Genomic DNA, 17202 nt, shown 5'->3' with positions numbered 1-17202 from the left:
TCTGGGTTCTCTTTCCCAGTTTTAAGAGCTGCAGCCAGAAAAGCTGAAGCAAATGCTGCCTCTGTGCAAAGCAGCACTACGCCTGGATATGCTTTCAGTATAAATTGTGCTCCCCAAAGGGGCTGAAAACATATCATATTTCCCCCTGGAAGGGATGACTATATTTACAACTTCTGAAGACCCATAGGAGAGGGAAAAAACCCTATCACACTGGTTTGGCCCAGGAATGGCCTTTCTTTAACCCAATGATGCCTGGACCAGCCAAGAGACTGACACTGAAGTTTTAATAATTTAATTAAATTATAATTTAAAGAATGGCAGCAAATGCTTTATGGGCCCCGAGGCAAGTCCCCTGGGGCCCCAGGGTTTTTATAACAATTTTCTATCAGTAGCACAATAATATTAATAATGATTCTTGTTGGGGATTTGGGGGTTATTCTTTTTGTTTTTAAATAATAAAAAAAATCTGCCAGATTATTTAGTGCTGTTTATGAATTTGTTCTTGGTGTGATGTGTTACACTGGATGCCATTCTATGCTGCTTCTTGGCAGTCAACACCGGGGCATTCACACTCATTCTTGTTGTCCGGAGGAGATGCGAATCACCCCACGAACGCATATTGGTTTTATTGCAAATCTCTTGTTCACACATGCTATCATTTTGGGATAAAATGGAGCCACTTCCCTTCCTTTAATGCTAGAGAGCGATCCAAATTGATTCGGAAACCTATCCACACTGCTGAAGATGCAGATTGATGCGGATCTTTCAGGAAAATGTGGAGGGGGGATCGGTATTGAATATCCCGGGTTAAGTGGGGGGTTTTGCCATCTCCCCAAAAGTGCATCAAATCCATTTGAGATGTGAGAACAACAGGGATTCAACCTGGATTATTTTCATAGTGTGGATGGGGCCCAGTAAAGCCTTGCCTCTGCTTTACAAACTGAATCACAGAATTTTAGAACTGGACGATGCAACAAAACCCCAGATCCACAAAAGAGTGCTACCTTTATTGGCCAACCAAAATGCACAGAGTACATCACATAAGCTTTTGAAGCTCCACTGGCTTCTTCATCAGACTAAAGATATATTATTTAAAAAATCGTACAGGAGAAGAAACATAATGATATCAGCATCCTATATTTTGTATCAGACGATGTTTCTGTTGTGGGTCAGTTAATCTGAAGGGATCTCAGTGTAGGCAAAGGCTAGTCCCTTTCTTGGCCATTTGGGGACCAGGGACAAAGGTTAATAAAATTGAGGTAATAAAACTCCTACTCCATTAAGGAGCCCTGGTGGAGTTGAATGCTGACACTGAAGCCACAAGGTTGTGAGTTCGATCCCAGGGCTCCAAGGTTTACTCGGTCTCTATCTTTCTATAGATCAGTAAAATAATACCCAGTTTGCTGGTGGCAGTTGGATTACAGATTATAAACTGCTTAGAGAGTACTGAATTTACTGATAAGTGGTATAGACGGTAAATGCTATAGCTATTATTAACAGAAAAGTAACTTCCCTCCTGAGAAATTCAATGTTCTCTGCCTAAGAAAACAGCAATTTGCTTTACACAGGACAGGGAGAAGCTGGATCTCCAAGGAAGTTACTTTCCCAAATGGAGTTTAAAATGTACTATCTGTCTTTTATCGCCCTTTGTCCCCAGTCCTCACATGGTCATGAAGGGGAATGGCCTGAGCTTGCATTGACAATAATAGAAACAACATCTGATACAAAATGAAGGCCTGTGACTCTAGCAACATCACTTTTCTTCTCTGCTATGGTTTTTCAACATCTTTTGTCTGATGAAGAAGCCATGGAGCTTCAAAAGCTTGCGTTACGTATTTTGTGCATTTTGATTGGCCAAGAAAGGTACTGCACTTTGTTGCATTTTTCTACATGGCTACCCTGAATACAGAACTGGAACAAAACCCATAGTCCAACTTCACGGCTCAAAACAATGATCTTGCATTTATAGCATCCCCAACAAATTACGTTTGGGTGGGTATGCCTGTGCTTAGAGTTTGCTTACAGTACCTTCAACAAACAAAAGCTATGGCCTCCACAGGGAAGAATGTTCTAGCTTTCAGCACCACTTAAAACTTGGCAGAAGTCTGATTCGCTGACATGTTCATCCACTAATTCAGACCTGAGGAATTTGGAGCCTTTTAGCAGTTGTTGGATTACAGATCTCATAATCACTAGCTATGCTGCCTGGGCCTCAGGTGATGGGAGTCCAAGATTATATTGTACACTTGAAAAGAATCTAGGAGTCCTAGTAGACAACAAGTTGAACACAAGTCAACAGTGTGATGTGGCAGCTAAAGAAGCCAATGCGATTCTAAGCTGCACCAATAGAAGTATGATGCCTAGGAGCAAGAGACGTAATAGTACTACTGTTTTCTGCTTTAGTCTCACCTAAAAAACTGTGTCCAGTTCTGGGCACAATTCAGAAAGGATGTTGAGAAGCTGGAGCATGTCCAGAGGAGGGCCACCAAAATGGTGAAGGGTCTGGAAACATGCCCTATGAGGAAAGACTCAGGGAGCTGGGGACGTTTAGCCTGGAGAAGAGAAAGTTAAGGGGTGATATGATAGGCCTGTTTGAGGGATGTCATATTGATGATGGAGCAAGCTTGTTTTCTGCTGCTCCAGAGAATAGGACACAGAGCAATAGATTGAAGCTACAGGAAAAGAGATTCCACCTCAACATTAGGAAGAATTTCCTGACAGAAAGACAGTGAAACATGCTTCCTCAGCATGTGATGGTCTCCTTCTTTGGAGGTTTTTAAACAGAAGCTGGATGGCCATCTGTCAGGGGTGCTTTGACTGTGTTCCTGCATGACACAATGGGGTTGGACTGTCCTGTCCTTGGGGTTTCTTCCAACTATGACTCTATGATTCTATTTCTATTAGATTTTCATGGCACCTTCATGTTTGGAAGCAGTGTTACCACCAAACTGCAGGCCTGAACGATGCATCTTACCAAGTTCCTAGCCAGTGTTCAAAGGTGCCAAAGCCAGCCCCAAAATCCTTACAAAAGCTGGCCATCTCTCTCAGGCTGCTTTCCCTGGTGGATGCCCACTTTGCCAGGGTCTGCCTAAGAACCTTTTGTGTTCAAAGAGACAGCCATGTTAGTCTGCAGAGTTCATATGTAGAGAGATCCTGTAGCACCTTTGAGACTAACTGAAAGAAAGATGTTGGCAGCATGAGCTTTCCAAGGCTTTAGTCTACTTCCCCAGATGCATTTGGTGGTGGAGAGAAAGCAATAAAGTATACATTAAAAGCAACACAGGCTGTGATAGCATCAGGATGGAAAGAAAGTAAAAATTGGAACTTCACCAAGGCAGATAAGTATTTGGCAGATAACTTGTTGTTTGATATTATTAGAGATAGAAGATTAAAATATACTGGAGAAAGGAAACTAGAAGCTTGGAATTTGGGTTAGGAAATCCTGCTTGAGAAGGTTAAAGGGAATATGGAGTACAATGAAGTCAATAATGTAATTAAATCCCACATATTGAATGTTAGGTATTAATTGTAAACAGTGTATTGATTCTAAACTCTATCAATCCATGCAGGAGGGGGTAGGGAATGGGGTATATGCGACATTGTTTGTATATATGTTAAAATAATTTAATAAAGACTTATTTTAAAAAAATTAAAACCCTAAAAAAAGATGCATTTGGTGGAGTGGAAAGCTTGGGACAGACCTATATATGCCCTTGGTGTGAGAGAATGTAATTCCAATTCAAAATCCTTTGTGTATGGAAGTGAAGTGACAAGTCCAGTTTTCACAATGGTCGCTTGTGAACAAAGGCATTGGAAACCAGCATTTGTGTATGGAAATAAAGTGGCGAGTCCTTGGCACTGGAAACTAGCTGTAGGTGAACTAGCCTGCTGAATCAATTCTCTTCACCTGCAGGCTAGTTTCCAATGCCAGACTGGACTGGCGACTTCATGCCCATACACAAAGGATTTTGAATTTGAATTGACACTCACTCACCCCAGTGGCATAGTCACTGAGGTTAGGGGCAGAGGACCCCCGTGAAGGTAGAAAAACTGCAAATAACAAAAACACCATATTTTTACCTGCTAGGACAGCTCTCTAGGAATCTCTAGCCCCTCCGGTGCAACTCTGTGTGACATTGACCATAGGATTGTGCTGGAGGAGCTCCAAATGCCTAATGGCGTGTTCTCTCTAAGAATCTCTAGGTCTTTCAGAGTGACCTTTGGTTAAAATTGACCATAGAGTTATGCAGGAGGACCTAGAGATTCTTTGATGCCACCCCTTTGAGCGTCAGATCAGGGCCGTGGCAACTGCACGCCACAGCCCTGATTCGGCTTTCTTTCCGGTGCAAAAAAAAGCCTCTCCTAGTCTCAAAGGTGCTATAAGATTCCTCTAAAATCTTTTTTGTTGTTGTCGTCAACCTGATTAGTTCAACCGACTCAAACTGCCCACTCAAACACAAAAATGAGGTCCCAGGCAAGTCCCGCAGGGTCATGGCAAGAGGAAGGACCATCACCACATCCCCTTCTCCCACATTTTCCTGCTGCCTCCTCAGATCTTCTTTCCAGACATTCACCTCCTCCATCGCTTGACTCATCCTGGTGCTGAAAGGCTCCTGGGCCCAGTTCCAAGTCCCTAACTCTCCAAAGGCTGTGGGGAACTGTGCAGATCGGATTCCAGAGACCACAACAGAGGCTACAATTTCCATTCCTGGTTGTGGAAAGGGGGTGGAAAAATGGAGATAGGGATGATGGAAGAAGACTGGCCTTTTGACTCTCCAGCTGCCGTTTTACATTGAGATGGGAGGATTATGCACATGAGTCACAAATACAGAAGAAGCAGCACTTTCCAGCAGAGTTCAATACTGGGGGGAGGGGGAATGTTTTTATGCAAAAAGGTATCACAGGGACACCAACCACAAACCCAGAGAGAGATGTTAACACCAGTAAGAGCGCAAAGGTCAGGGTTCGGAACAGCAACTCTTTCACTGCTTGCCTGCCCACCACCTATTTGCCCAGAATACTGTATGTACTGCATGTATAAGGCAGGCATTTGAAAAAGGATGAGTAGGGTAAAGCCTGCTCCCTTTTCTTCTTCTCCTATCCAACTGAGTACAAAAAGAGATGTTACCTCACCCCAACTGCTGTTGTTGGTGACACCCCACGTTAGTCATCATTTCACTTCAGGAGCACGATGGGTGGATGGTGCAACGGGACAATGGTGCAGCTGACCACTTGTGCACATATGTGATAGATTTAAAGACAGAAAACAAAAATATATGGGCAACCAAACCCAAAGGGTTTGGAGAGAGGTGACCAGTGGAGTACCACAGGGCTCAGTCCTGGGCCCAGTGCTATTCAACATCTTTATCAATGACTTGGATGACAGAATTGGGGGCATACTTATCAAATCTACAGATGGCACCAAATTAGGAGGGGCAGCTAATACCCCAGAGGACAGGATTGAAATTCAAAATGATCTTATTAGATTAGAAATGGTGGGCCAAAACTAATGAAATGAATTTCAATAGGGAGAAATGTAAGGTATCACCCTTAGGGAGAAAAAGTGAAAAGCACAGATATAGGATGGGGGATACCTGGCTTGACAACCATACGTATGAAAAGGATCTAGGAGTCCTAGTAGACCACAAGTTGAACACAAGTCAATAGTGTGATGCAGCAGCTTAAAAAAGCCAACATGATTCTAGACTGAATCAATAGAAGTAGTGTCTAGACTGAGGGAAATCACATTATCACTCTATTCTGCTTTGGTCAGGCCCCACCTGGAATGCTCTGTACAGTTTTGGACTCCACAATTCAAAAAGGACGTGGACAAGCTGGAGTGTGTCCAGAGGATGACCAAAATGGTGGAAGATCTGGAAACCATGCCTTATGAGGAGCAACTTAGGGAGCTGGTGATGTTTAGCCTGGAGAAGAGATGGTTAAGAAATGATATGATAGCCCTGTTTAAATATGCAAAAGAATGTCAAACTGATCAAGTTTGTTTTCTATAGCTCCAGAGAATAGGATCTAGAACAAACTACAGGAAAAAAGATTCCACCTAAACATTAGGAAGAAGTTCCTGACAGTAAGAGCGGTTTGACCGTGAAATATGGTATCTCAAAGTGTGATGGAGTCTCATATCATAATTGCCTCCATTGGCTTCAACTTCTTTCTTTCTTTTCTGGAAACATGCCACGGACTGGGAGCATGGATCAAGGACTCAAACAGGATCCAAGGACCACCACTTTGAGTGGGGTCTCCTTCCTTGGAGGCCTTTAAACAGAAGCTGGATGGCTATCTCTCAGGGATGCTTTGATTGTGAGTTCCTGCATGGCAGAATGGGGTTGGATTGGATGGCCCTTGGAGGTCTCTTCCAACTCTACGAGTCTACGATTCTAACAAGGCCATGAACTTGTCCAAATTGTGAAGACATCTCAATATTTAATACTTAACAACAACAACAAAACCCAACATGTCACAAAGAGCATCAGATTTTTTTTAAAGTTAGAAGTAGCAGCTTCAGGAAAGTAAGGAAACTGTGTCAAAACTTCAACTGGTTTTAACAATGAAAATGCAGTGAGGGCATCATTTGAAGTTTCTTGACTAACAGCAAAAACCAGAGAACCACATAAACTGAAGAAATTATATTATTGCTGTGAAAATCATATTCTGCCTTGATCAATGAGAAAGCTGCCAAGGATCTTTCCAGAATACTTTCATCAAATGACACAGTTATGAACTGAATTGGTGATATGTCAACCATTAACAAGGATTTGCATGTCCCTCTACTTTGCTCTGCAACTGGATGAAAGCACAGAAATAAGAAACAAACTGGCCTTATTGTGCTACCTTAGATATGAGAATGAGAGAACTATTTTTGAACACTTACTATCATTTCCTCATTGGTACACATTATAGCTAAAATGGTTTTTAACAGATTAAATGAGTTATAACTTTAAAATTTTATAACTTCTCATGACATGGATTGGTTGAAAGGAGTTGGAATTAGCACAGACAGGGCACGCGTGTTTGAAAAGCTTACTGGAAATCATATTGTCAGTGACGTTGTATCATTGCTGCATAGATAGGCAAGCTCTTGTTGCTAATAAGAGAACAGAAAACGTGAAACAGACCTTAAATTAATGTCAAAATTGTCAGTTTTATAAAAAATAAAATCTTTGAATTCAAGACTTTAGAGCAGTTTTGCAAGGATATGCCCAGTAAACACCATCAAATTTTTGCTACACGTAAAGCAAAAAGGTAAAGTTTTATCTCATTTTTGGGAGGTTATTCTTCACGGAGTGGTAATTTCACCTCTGTGAGCATCTGTCAGATTTGTCCTGTTTAGTAAAATTAGCACACCTGTCAGATATCTCCATCTATTTAAATATGCCCAATTTATACCTTCAAGGAGAACAAGTTAGTTTTTCAAACAGGGATTGAAAAGGTTGGAATTGTGGCATCACCACTGACCCAAAACGGTGAGACATTTCCAAACCTCACAAGTTTTCTTGGTTCTGCCAATGAAGAATTGTTTGAGGAGGACACATCACTTTATCACCTGGCATTTGAAATATTTGCAGCATGGTTTCCATGAATATTTTCCCATTCTGGGTTAGACATCCATTTTTAGTTAATGTAAAGAAAACGTTAACAAGTGGTCTAGATTTTTAGTTCAAGGTAGAAAATTATCACAATGAAATCCCATTGTAGATACTGTACAGAAGCCCTATCCACACACAAACCATGGCAGAGGTAAAGACACCAAGTAAAGTTGAATATGTGCAAGTTGTAGTGCTTGATAACTTCTTGTGTTGAAACAAGTGCAAAGGCATTAACTACTGGGGACAGAAATGGGAAAGATTTGCCCTTGGGCTCAGCCACAAACCAGATTTGAGAACTTTTATTTAGAGCCTGGTTGTGTTCATTCTTTGGACTACAAAGCCCAGAGAGTATGGGATTCAACCCAAAGCAGTCATCTTTCCAAGCTCTGATTATTCAAGAGTGCGCCTGAAGGAAGAATTGTTCTAAAACATAATATACCTTTCTCTGCCCACTTGGAAATCGTCTCATTTTATTTTTCTTTCACTGGAAATAAAACTGAGACCCGAATAAAGTCATTTTGAATTAATTAACATAAATCATAGACAGAGCAATCCTAAAGTGATGAGAATACATAAGAGAAAAGAATCTGAGACAGGTAAACCACTGCTTTCAAAGTCTGCCAGACAGAACAAAAGTTACATGGATAAGTGCATTTGGAAGGAAAGTATGGAAGGTTTAGGGCTAGCCCATTTAACTCCCTTGTTGATGAAGAGTTTGGTGAAGGGAAGAGCTCTTGACTTGGTCACAACCTGCCCCCAAACACAACAGCCTCCAACTGTGCAAAGTCCACAACATACAATGGTGATGTTGCTGAAACAAGAGGCCTATTTGCTTTGGGGTTTTATTATGATTATTATGAATGTATTGTACATAATCTCAGAAGAGGCTTTACCTTCCAGGTGAGAAAAGGAAGAATACCTTTCTTACAAGTGCCAGACTTTAAGGTGCGCGTGCACACACACACGAATTAACTATCTGACTTGTATAGCTCATTATTGTGACTAGGTGGTATTACCCAAATAGAATAAATAAGGTGTATGTGCATTCACGTTGACTGTTCAAGTTGCCGGTCAACTAAATGATGATCCCTATGCATTTCTCAGATCCCTATGCATTTCTTAGGCAAGAAACCCAGAGGTGGTTTTGCCAGTTCCTTCCTTTGAAACATAGCTTAAGCTGCAGGTATTCCTTGGCAGCCTCCTATCCAAGTACTAACCAGAGCTGACCTTGCTTAGATTCTAAGATCAGACAGGACCTGGTGCATTTAGGGAATTTAGCCCTAATATAAATAATAAACAAACTCAAACAGGGCATAGGGACAGCGGGGATGCAGATAAAAAGCTAGAGAAGAGAAGCAGGTGATAGGCTCGGTAGTAGATTACACATGCAACTCAACTCCTGTTCTTTGACAAGTTTCATGATAGGGCAAGCTGCCCTAATGAAAAGAGTTTACTGTTCTTCAGTTATTATTAATTCAGACATCCCATCCTTAACAACAATGTAAGCCAGATGTTAGATTTCAACTCCAAAGTCTAGCCAGAACCAATGGAGGTGGCCACATGTTTCCCAGACTTGCTGTAAGACTAACCTTTTATTTTCAAGGACCACGTAGAATTCTGGGATTATCCTTTGAGGGGAAACTGCAATCCCCCAGGAAGAAATGTGCAAAATAGCAAAAGGTATGCTTTTACCATGCTAAACATCAATGTCAGAAATTACCTGCAGGGAATAACTAAAAATGCAGCCAGTCTTTTCTTTTTTTTCTTCCCACTAGCACATACTAGGACTGTTTTCAAACCCTGAAAAAGCTGCACCAGGGATTGGGTGGGGACTAAAAGCCAACAGAAGAGGACCTGGATGTGGATAATGTGTAATGAAGCATTACTTGCTCTTGATAGCCACCCGTGAGGAATTCTCTCTTTACCACGCCATCTTTCATTTTGGGTTATGCAGCCAGGTGGACAAGAACAGAGATGTACTCTCTACTGGGTAGAGAGCACAGGTCCCTAGAGAAACATACTAGCTTGTAAATGACACATTAGGAATCAGCAAAAAGCTAAAAATACTCTTGAATTCCTTGTTCTTGTAGACTGGGGTAATATATATACATGATCCCTCTGGATGACTGTATCCAAACCCAGATAAGGTAAGGACAGTATGATCCAAGATGAGACTCAGACGAATTGTTCAAGTGGGAGGATCTCAGCACAGAGCTTGCTGTAAGCAACATCACAGTTCTGAAATGCGCACTGGCAAGGAAGGAGTTCAGAAAAAAGTTCTCCTGGTGACCTTCATCTTAAAGGATGAAGAAGAAATGCAACAGCACTTATATCCACTAGGGCAGAGATATCCAATACTTATGGGACATGGTCATCCCTCCAGGATGGCAAGGTCAGACGTTGCAGATGCTATCTTCTCTGCAGGCTGTAGCAAATGAATCTGGATGCAAGTGATGCTCCCATCAAGAACGAGAAAGACAGCACATGTGCAAGCAGAGCAAAAAGGGAAACTTTCCCAAGGGCAATACAAGAACGTCACACATCATAGTTGGGCAAGTAGCTGTAGGAGGGACCGCTGGCTGAAGAATAGCTGCAGTTACATGGGAAGAACCAGCAGATCATAAAACCTGAAAGGAAATGGGAAGGGGGATGAAGAGAGATTGCTTTGTGTGGCTCATCACAGGAAGATATCCACCCAGTTGTTACCCCTCAGCTACTTACCTCGGCCGAACACCTCCCGCAGAAGGGCAATCTTGGGCTTCCGCGTATGTAACACCTCCTGGTGTGCTTTCTTCAGGAGCTGATTCCGCAGCTGCTCAATTGGGGTCTCATCCGTGATGATAGAGACCAGCTGGGAGAAGAAAGGCACACAAAAGAATGGGCATGTTTTTTGCATGTTACATATTGAACAATGTGCAAAAGCGCCATATTCTGATCTGCAGAGTACAAACATACCCCATTATTTCTTATGTGCTGCCACCACCAGTAGACTGGTTGTTCACATTTCCTTAGGTCCTTAGAAGAAACCACTAAAATGTGAAGCCTCATCTATTCACCACCATCCTCCAAAAGACACACTGCGACAGAGCTGAAGCAGAGCCATAAGCAGCACCAACTGGAATGGAAGGGAATCTGCTTCATTGAGAAAAAATGTTTGGCTTTGTGCGCCGAACATACTCCAAGTTCAACCTCTGACATCTCCAACCCACTGTCCTAGGCTTAATTTGTCTGGAGTTATTTAAACAAAGATAGGATGCTGGATTTGTCACAGGGTTGCTGTAGCAGCATTTTGCATCGAAGAACCTACATTATGAAGAGGTATGCATCAGAGTAATCTCAAAGTCACTTCTGGAGCTTGGTAATGTTACATTTTTGTACCACAGCTCCCAGATTTTCCAAGCCAGCATGGTCATTTAGTTGTGTTGGCAGGAGGATGGCCGAGGATTCTTAAAAGCTGCTGTTCAAAAATTGTCAAACTCTGGTTGCTTACAACTCTATGATTCTGTCTGAGAACCTCTGTCTCTGACATTTTCAATGGAAGAACACTGGAATACTGCTGCCAGTGATAACAGATATGACTGGGTTACATGAACCAACAAAACCACTTGGTATAAATCAACTCTACCTGCTGTTCATATAGGGTAGTGCCCATAACATCACATACACAATTTCTATACTGCCCATAACAGTTTCCATACTGGCCTATACAATTTTAGAAATTACTAAGGCTGGATAATTTTTTTAAAGGGCTGACTACAAACTACATTTTAACTGACTGACAAAGATTCCCTGGTCTCCAAAAAGAGTAGAAGCTGTGGTCCACCAGAAGTTGTTGGGACAACAATTACATAATTTCTGATGAACCTGAGTGAGGCTGATGGGAGATGAAATCCAAAAACCAGCAATGGGGGCACAGATTTCCCCATTCTTGCCCTAAAACTCACCTGGTCATAAAATATGACCGTGACAAAGAGCCCAAAGAGGATGGATTCCACCAGCAAGATGATACGGTGAGCACTAGAAATAGAGAATTTTGTTAGCCAAGTGCATAATTAGCCAACTTCAGGTTTCTTGGGTAGAAAGAAAACAGTGCCATGCTCTTTCCATAGACTGGCTCATACATCACACATTTACCAAGTCCTCTGAAGCTATCCCAGAGTCATTCATCATGATGTGCTTCACCAGTTGTTGGAAAGACCATAGGACACCTCCTGACAGTGACTGGCCATGAAATGGAAACATTCCGCAAAACTGGAGAGATTCCTGCTAGCTTTCTTCAGCTTTATTTCTTTACAGGTACTTTCCACCTTTCTCCCAAGGTTGGGATGTAACAGAATCCTCAATGTATTAAAACATCTCAATAAAACATGCTTTTCAAATGTCTTGGGCTGTAAACACCAGAAGTGGAAAAGGCTGCCACAGGTGATGAGCAACTCAAGAGTTCACAATCACTGCAGCACAGACAACTATACAAGTAGCTTATAGACAGTTTTTGTGTTGGAGAAGCAATGCCTTAAGGAGTGTAATAGCATCTGCAACAATGCATGCCAGAAATACCACCACCCCACCAACCCAAATTAATCCAATCTGTGTCAATTACAATAGAACAGCAATGTTTAATTTTGTTTATTGTGCTTGTTACCATGTTGAATGTAGGGAACAAACAGCAGCCTTATGAACTACGCCGGCACGTTTTACCAAATAATTCTAAATAAAAATCCATTTGTAAAAAGGGGCTGGTAGGTTGCGGCTACTAATCCCCAACATCTGTAACCTGAGACAACAGCCTAACAAGAAGGCTAACACTGCAATAAGTCAAATGTGTGGCTCAATCATCAGCAGGGGGAGAAGGCAAGGTTAGACAAAGGAAGTTGCTACAGTTCCTCTTTCTGACAGTGTGGAGTTCAGCTGTTGCAAAAGCTAGCTTGGAGAATCCTCTCCTCCCTCTATGCCCTGAGCCAAGACTCTTGGACTCCAGTTGTTTTTGGCATGAACTGTGTGACATGGCAATTTCCTTCTTCTTTTTTGCAAAGGCCACGTTGAAGAATTCACGGCCCTCCTGCAACCTCCCTTGTGTGTGTATTACTTTCCTGACTGGTAGGGGAGGAAGAAGGGAACACTCACATTTGGCTGCGGTTGCCAGAAACGCCTCCTTCTGCTACTTCGGATTTTCCTGTTGAACTCTTGTCTGCCGGCCACAGCCAAGTGGTCAAGACCAGCCCCATGGCATAAAGGCTAGCCAAACCTTGCAATCAGGAGAATGAGGTCAGTGAAAGTCAGGAAGGAGGGGGTAGAGAAAAGAAACATTCAAAAAGTGCATTAACACAGCTGGTCATTATCCCTGAGGACCATTTGTGATATATTCCCAAATATGGACAGGATGGTATTAGGTAGGTTTACAGTTGTAAAATTAGTTTCCTATACAACGATTGCACCCCTTAGAAGCCCAGCTTTCTGTAAGTTTCGAGTCCTCATAGTTACATCTTAAAGGGACCTGGTTTTTGAGGGAACATTGGAGACATTAAAAATGAACAGTTAGGTGGACAGCATAAGCTTTGAAAAAAAAATTGAGAGAATGATGTTTTGTAGCTCAGGACAGGCAGACTTCATGCTTGTTGGAAACACTGTGTTTTGTAACAAGAGCTATGAACTGAAGGCATCAATATAAAAGACAGGCATTTAGAGCTAAGGAACAGGATGCCTCTAAGAACATTTTGAGCCTAGAAATTTGCTTTCAATCACAGAGCTGAACAGAACTCACAGTCCTTTTACAAAAGTCCATCCACGGCTATCCAGAACTTTCTTCTACAGCTGGCTCTCCCTATTTGCCGTTTTGATTATTCACGGATTTGATTAACATGTTCTCTCTAGGATTTTCTAGGTCCTCCAGCATGAATCTGCCAGATATTAACCTCAGAGTCACACTGAAGGACCTAGAGAATCCTAAAGAAAACACTTCTCTAGGCATTTGTAGGTCGCTCAGTGCAATTCTATTGTCAGCCTCTGCTGGATGTGGCCAGAATTGCAATGGAGGACCCTGTGTTTTCTCAATACTGTACAGTATTAAGAATATATTTTTTTAGTTTGCAGTTTTTTCACTTTCACAGGAGTCTTCTAACACCAGCAAATGTGACAGGCCCACTGTATTGTAAAAAAACTGAGAGTCAGAAATTCTTGCCTATCTACTCCAAATAACCAAGAGATCTACCGGCAGATCCTGGGTACCTTCTACCCACCCTTGAGGTAGATCTCTTGAAAAGGAGTGGCAGACTTATGTGGGAAAGTAGGCATTTGCAAAAAGAAGGGAAGGAGGAACACTTGCATAAGGCTCACCTATGTCTCCACAAAATCACATTTCCATTTTTCATGGAATATCCAATAGCGTATGAAGTACAGTACCATGAAATCCTCCAACCTTGTGTACAACCACACTTTCCCAGTCTGAAAGGGTGTACTGAAGATGATTTGCACCAAGCCTACCAAAATCTTGGCACTTAAAGGGTGCTAGCTGACTGGTTTGAGTGGTGTAAGGGCAAAGATGATTTCTGACAGATTCAAATGGCATCTTCACGTTTATGTCCTGAGAGTAGAAGTGGAAAGAAAGGCCCAAAGAGGCTCGGCTCTTAGACAAAGAAGTCCAGGGCTTGTATGTGTGGATATGCATACAGTATTGCAACCTTATAAAAACAGCAGCCTCCAGTGGTGAAAGGCAGAAGTTGCTGAAATGATTTTAGGGAACAAAGGCAACACTTTGTGGACTGATTTAGGTGAGCACAGAATCATACAATCAACTAAGGTCCATAGCATCCTTCAAAGAGGAATGCACCCTGTTCAACCTCCAGAACAAGCTTACCCCTCACTACTTCATCTCTGTGATGGCAAACACGCAGCCCACAAAGGCTAATGGCATAGTGGACCACTAAGGAAGGAGATCAATTTTGATTGTTACCCACAGTGCCCATCTTCTCCCACCCTACAGGACATTCAGGTCCCTCCTAGGAACTTGAGTTACAGACATATAGCTTTTTTTCACATACCTGTATAGAAGAGAAACTGAATGAAATATTTCTGGTTGAGTTCCCCAACACAGTTGTTGATCCTGTCAAAAGAGAGTATATGTATGTGTGCTTAAAAAAGAAAGAGAGAGAAATCCCAACAATTGTTCATGCTAAATAAAAAGGGCTGCATTTTCCACTTCTTCAGAGGGGAGCAAAGGAAGGAATGGATGCTCTTTAGTTATGTTCACTAGCTCATGTAATGAGTTAGAAACCTGACCCACACACTTGGCCATGAATCAGGCTGTGCAGTGTACCAGCCAGTAGGGTCAGTGGTCAGACTATTAGATAGAGACTCGCAAGATTTGGTTCTAGTTCCCAATGACTCATGAAACTCACTGGATGATGTTGGGCAGTCACTCTCACCTAACACTCTGAACTGCATAAAGTGGGAAGGAAGAGAGCCATGGACACTGCCTTTAGCTCAAGGGAGGAAAGTCAGAACATACTTTTTTGTGGGTTTTTCAGGCTATGTGGCCATGTTCTAGCAGAGTTTCTTCCTGACGTTTCGCCAGCATCAGAACATACAGTATAAATACTGTAAATACTATCCAACCCACCACTCTGCCACAGTTCAAGGCTAGCCTATCCCCATCCCATGCAATCCCAAGGTCCAGAATAGCAGTATTCTCACCAAGGGCAATGATGATCCATGCGGCGCACACAGCGATGACAAATTCGGCAGTGGTGTGCCCTTGGTGGCCGGTATGTCTCGCAGCGGTTACACACTGTCCAGTCCTAAGGGATAAAAGAATGAAGAAATGAATGTGTTTATCTCACCTACCTCCCACAATAGTTTACCTGAATACTGAGAACTAATTTTCACCTGTCAGGATATCATCACTGGAACTTAGGATTAGGTGAGTGGACATATTTCTGGAGGAGATCTAGATTTATGGGGGAAATGGGCAAAATACTTTTTAGTGGAGCCCCATGCACTGAGTCTTAACAGCAGCAGCCCAAGCAGAACATCATCAACATGAAAATTACTCAAATGCTCCAGAGAGCAATCTTATTTCAGGAAGACTGAAAGCAACCAGCTTGATCCAGCCTCCCTACATTGCTCAGAGTGCAAGGGCAGGGGGAAACCAAGCTTACAGGAGCCATAAGCTGTGGGATCTATGGCAGTATCCCAAGAATGTCAGGTGGATGCCAGCCATAATTCTTCCCATTCTCCTAGCTTCCCATTTTCTATGGTTATGGAGATTGAACACATTTTGGAGAAGTAAAGGCTAGAATCCCCCCCCCCCCAAAGTTGTTAGATATTGTATGTGTCATGTCCCCACTGGATGAATCTGCACTGGGGGATCTGGAGCTTCACAAGTGAAACATCACAGAGAGGTTCATATTACCCTGAAAGTAATTGAACAGTTTGGGTGGAGAAGGCAATCAAACCTTCCTCCCAAGATATAAGCGGGAGATGCTGAATGGTTACCTAGCCCTAGGGAATGGGCTCAAGGTTCATGCTTGGTTAGATGCCAGAGGTCTCCTCTTGAGTAAAGGGTTATCTGCAAGTGGAACACTCCTCATGAGTAGACCAACTGTACAGGGTAATGCCGATGGCCTGCAGTCGGGCCATCGATCGGGGACAAGGTAAAGCTTCCTTCAAGTCTGAGAATTCTGTACTGACCTTTGTCAATTTGTAGAGGCTTAGTTGCTGCATCATCTGAAGCATGGCAACATGCAGAGAATTCATGCTAACATGATGGCACATGTGTTTCCAGTAGGGAAAGGCTTCCCACTCACTGCAAGCCATCAACAATCTGGGGGCCTAAAACCCATACCCTCCGACATGTTGGCTGGGGGATTCAGAGAGATGCTGTCTCCCACAATTAGTTTTTCCAAGCTGTAGCCATGATAACCCACTGGCTAAAGGTCAAGCAACTTTATGCCTCCCTCTGAGACACAGATTGTCTGCAGGATTTAAAACTCACCCTGCTGTTCTTGTGTGATGCACTGCTGCTGCTCCGTAGGTCAGAGAAGTCAAGGGCAGTATCAGGGAGGGGGACCATGCCTGAAAAAGTGCCAGAGGCCAAGCTGGTGTGAAAGCATGTCAGTCCAGTTTGATTTACAGTACTTGTCTATGGGGCGCCTTTCTTTTTCACCTACTCTGGAAACTGGAAACACGGTCGGGAATCAGATACACTCTTGAGTCCTGTTAAAAAGATCCCATACACACATCTTGGCACAATCTGGTTGTTTTTCTCTTGGCAACCCAGATTATTTATTTAACAGTAGTATACCTGTCTCATCAAGAGAGCAGCTTAACTGTATATAAAGATCCACAGTTCTTAGAAGCCTATGCATTAAGAGTGCTGAAATTTAGACCATGAAGACATGGGTTCACATGCAGCCATCAGGTATATAGCCAGGATTTTGGGAAGGGGGAGTGTTCCAGACTAAGTGCCACCATTATAATGGGACTTGCGTGTGGCGGCACGCACCATTCATTGTACCTAACGGAAGGGGGGGTCCGGACCCCCTGGAAACCTCCCCCCCCCTTGGCTACGTCCCTGCAGCCATGAAGTTCAATAGATTTTAGC

At 42.7% G+C, this 17202-nt stretch overlaps 1 protein-coding gene and 1 long non-coding RNA gene across 2 annotated transcripts in view; one reads left to right on the top strand and one right to left on the bottom strand.

Annotated features, from left to right (window-relative positions):
- Positions 1-6424: 6424 nt before the first annotated feature.
- The window catches only part of LOC121916155 (palmitoyltransferase ZDHHC3-like), an 18114-nt gene continuing 7336 nt past the window's right edge, over positions 6425-17202 (bottom strand). The window contains exons 3-9 of the mRNA XM_042440969.1: positions 16594-16673; positions 15294-15397; positions 14642-14703; positions 12729-12849; positions 11549-11621; positions 10326-10455; positions 6425-10231 (exon numbers count right to left, since the gene is read on the bottom strand). Coding sequence (XP_042296903.1) covers positions 10140-10231; positions 10326-10455; positions 11549-11621; positions 12729-12849; positions 14642-14703; positions 15294-15397; positions 16594-16673 — 662 coding nt within the window. The 3' untranslated portion in view covers positions 6425-10139. The remainder of the gene's footprint in view (positions 10232-10325; positions 10456-11548; positions 11622-12728; positions 12850-14641; positions 14704-15293; positions 15398-16593; positions 16674-17202) is intronic.
- Positions 12562-17202, top strand: part of LOC121916156 — a 9142-nt gene continuing 4501 nt past the window's right edge. The window contains exon 1 of the long non-coding RNA XR_006100806.1: positions 12562-12869. This is a non-coding gene — a long non-coding RNA (uncharacterized LOC121916156). The remainder of the gene's footprint in view (positions 12870-17202) is intronic.

Source organism: Sceloporus undulatus, chromosome 9 (assembly GCF_019175285.1).
Source record: "Sceloporus undulatus isolate JIND9_A2432 ecotype Alabama chromosome 9, SceUnd_v1.1, whole genome shotgun sequence".
NCBI lineage: Eukaryota > Metazoa > Chordata > Lepidosauria > Squamata > Phrynosomatidae > Sceloporus > Sceloporus undulatus.
The sequence above is the reverse complement of the archived record's forward strand: the minus strand, read 5'-3'. Positions and strand labels throughout refer to the sequence as shown.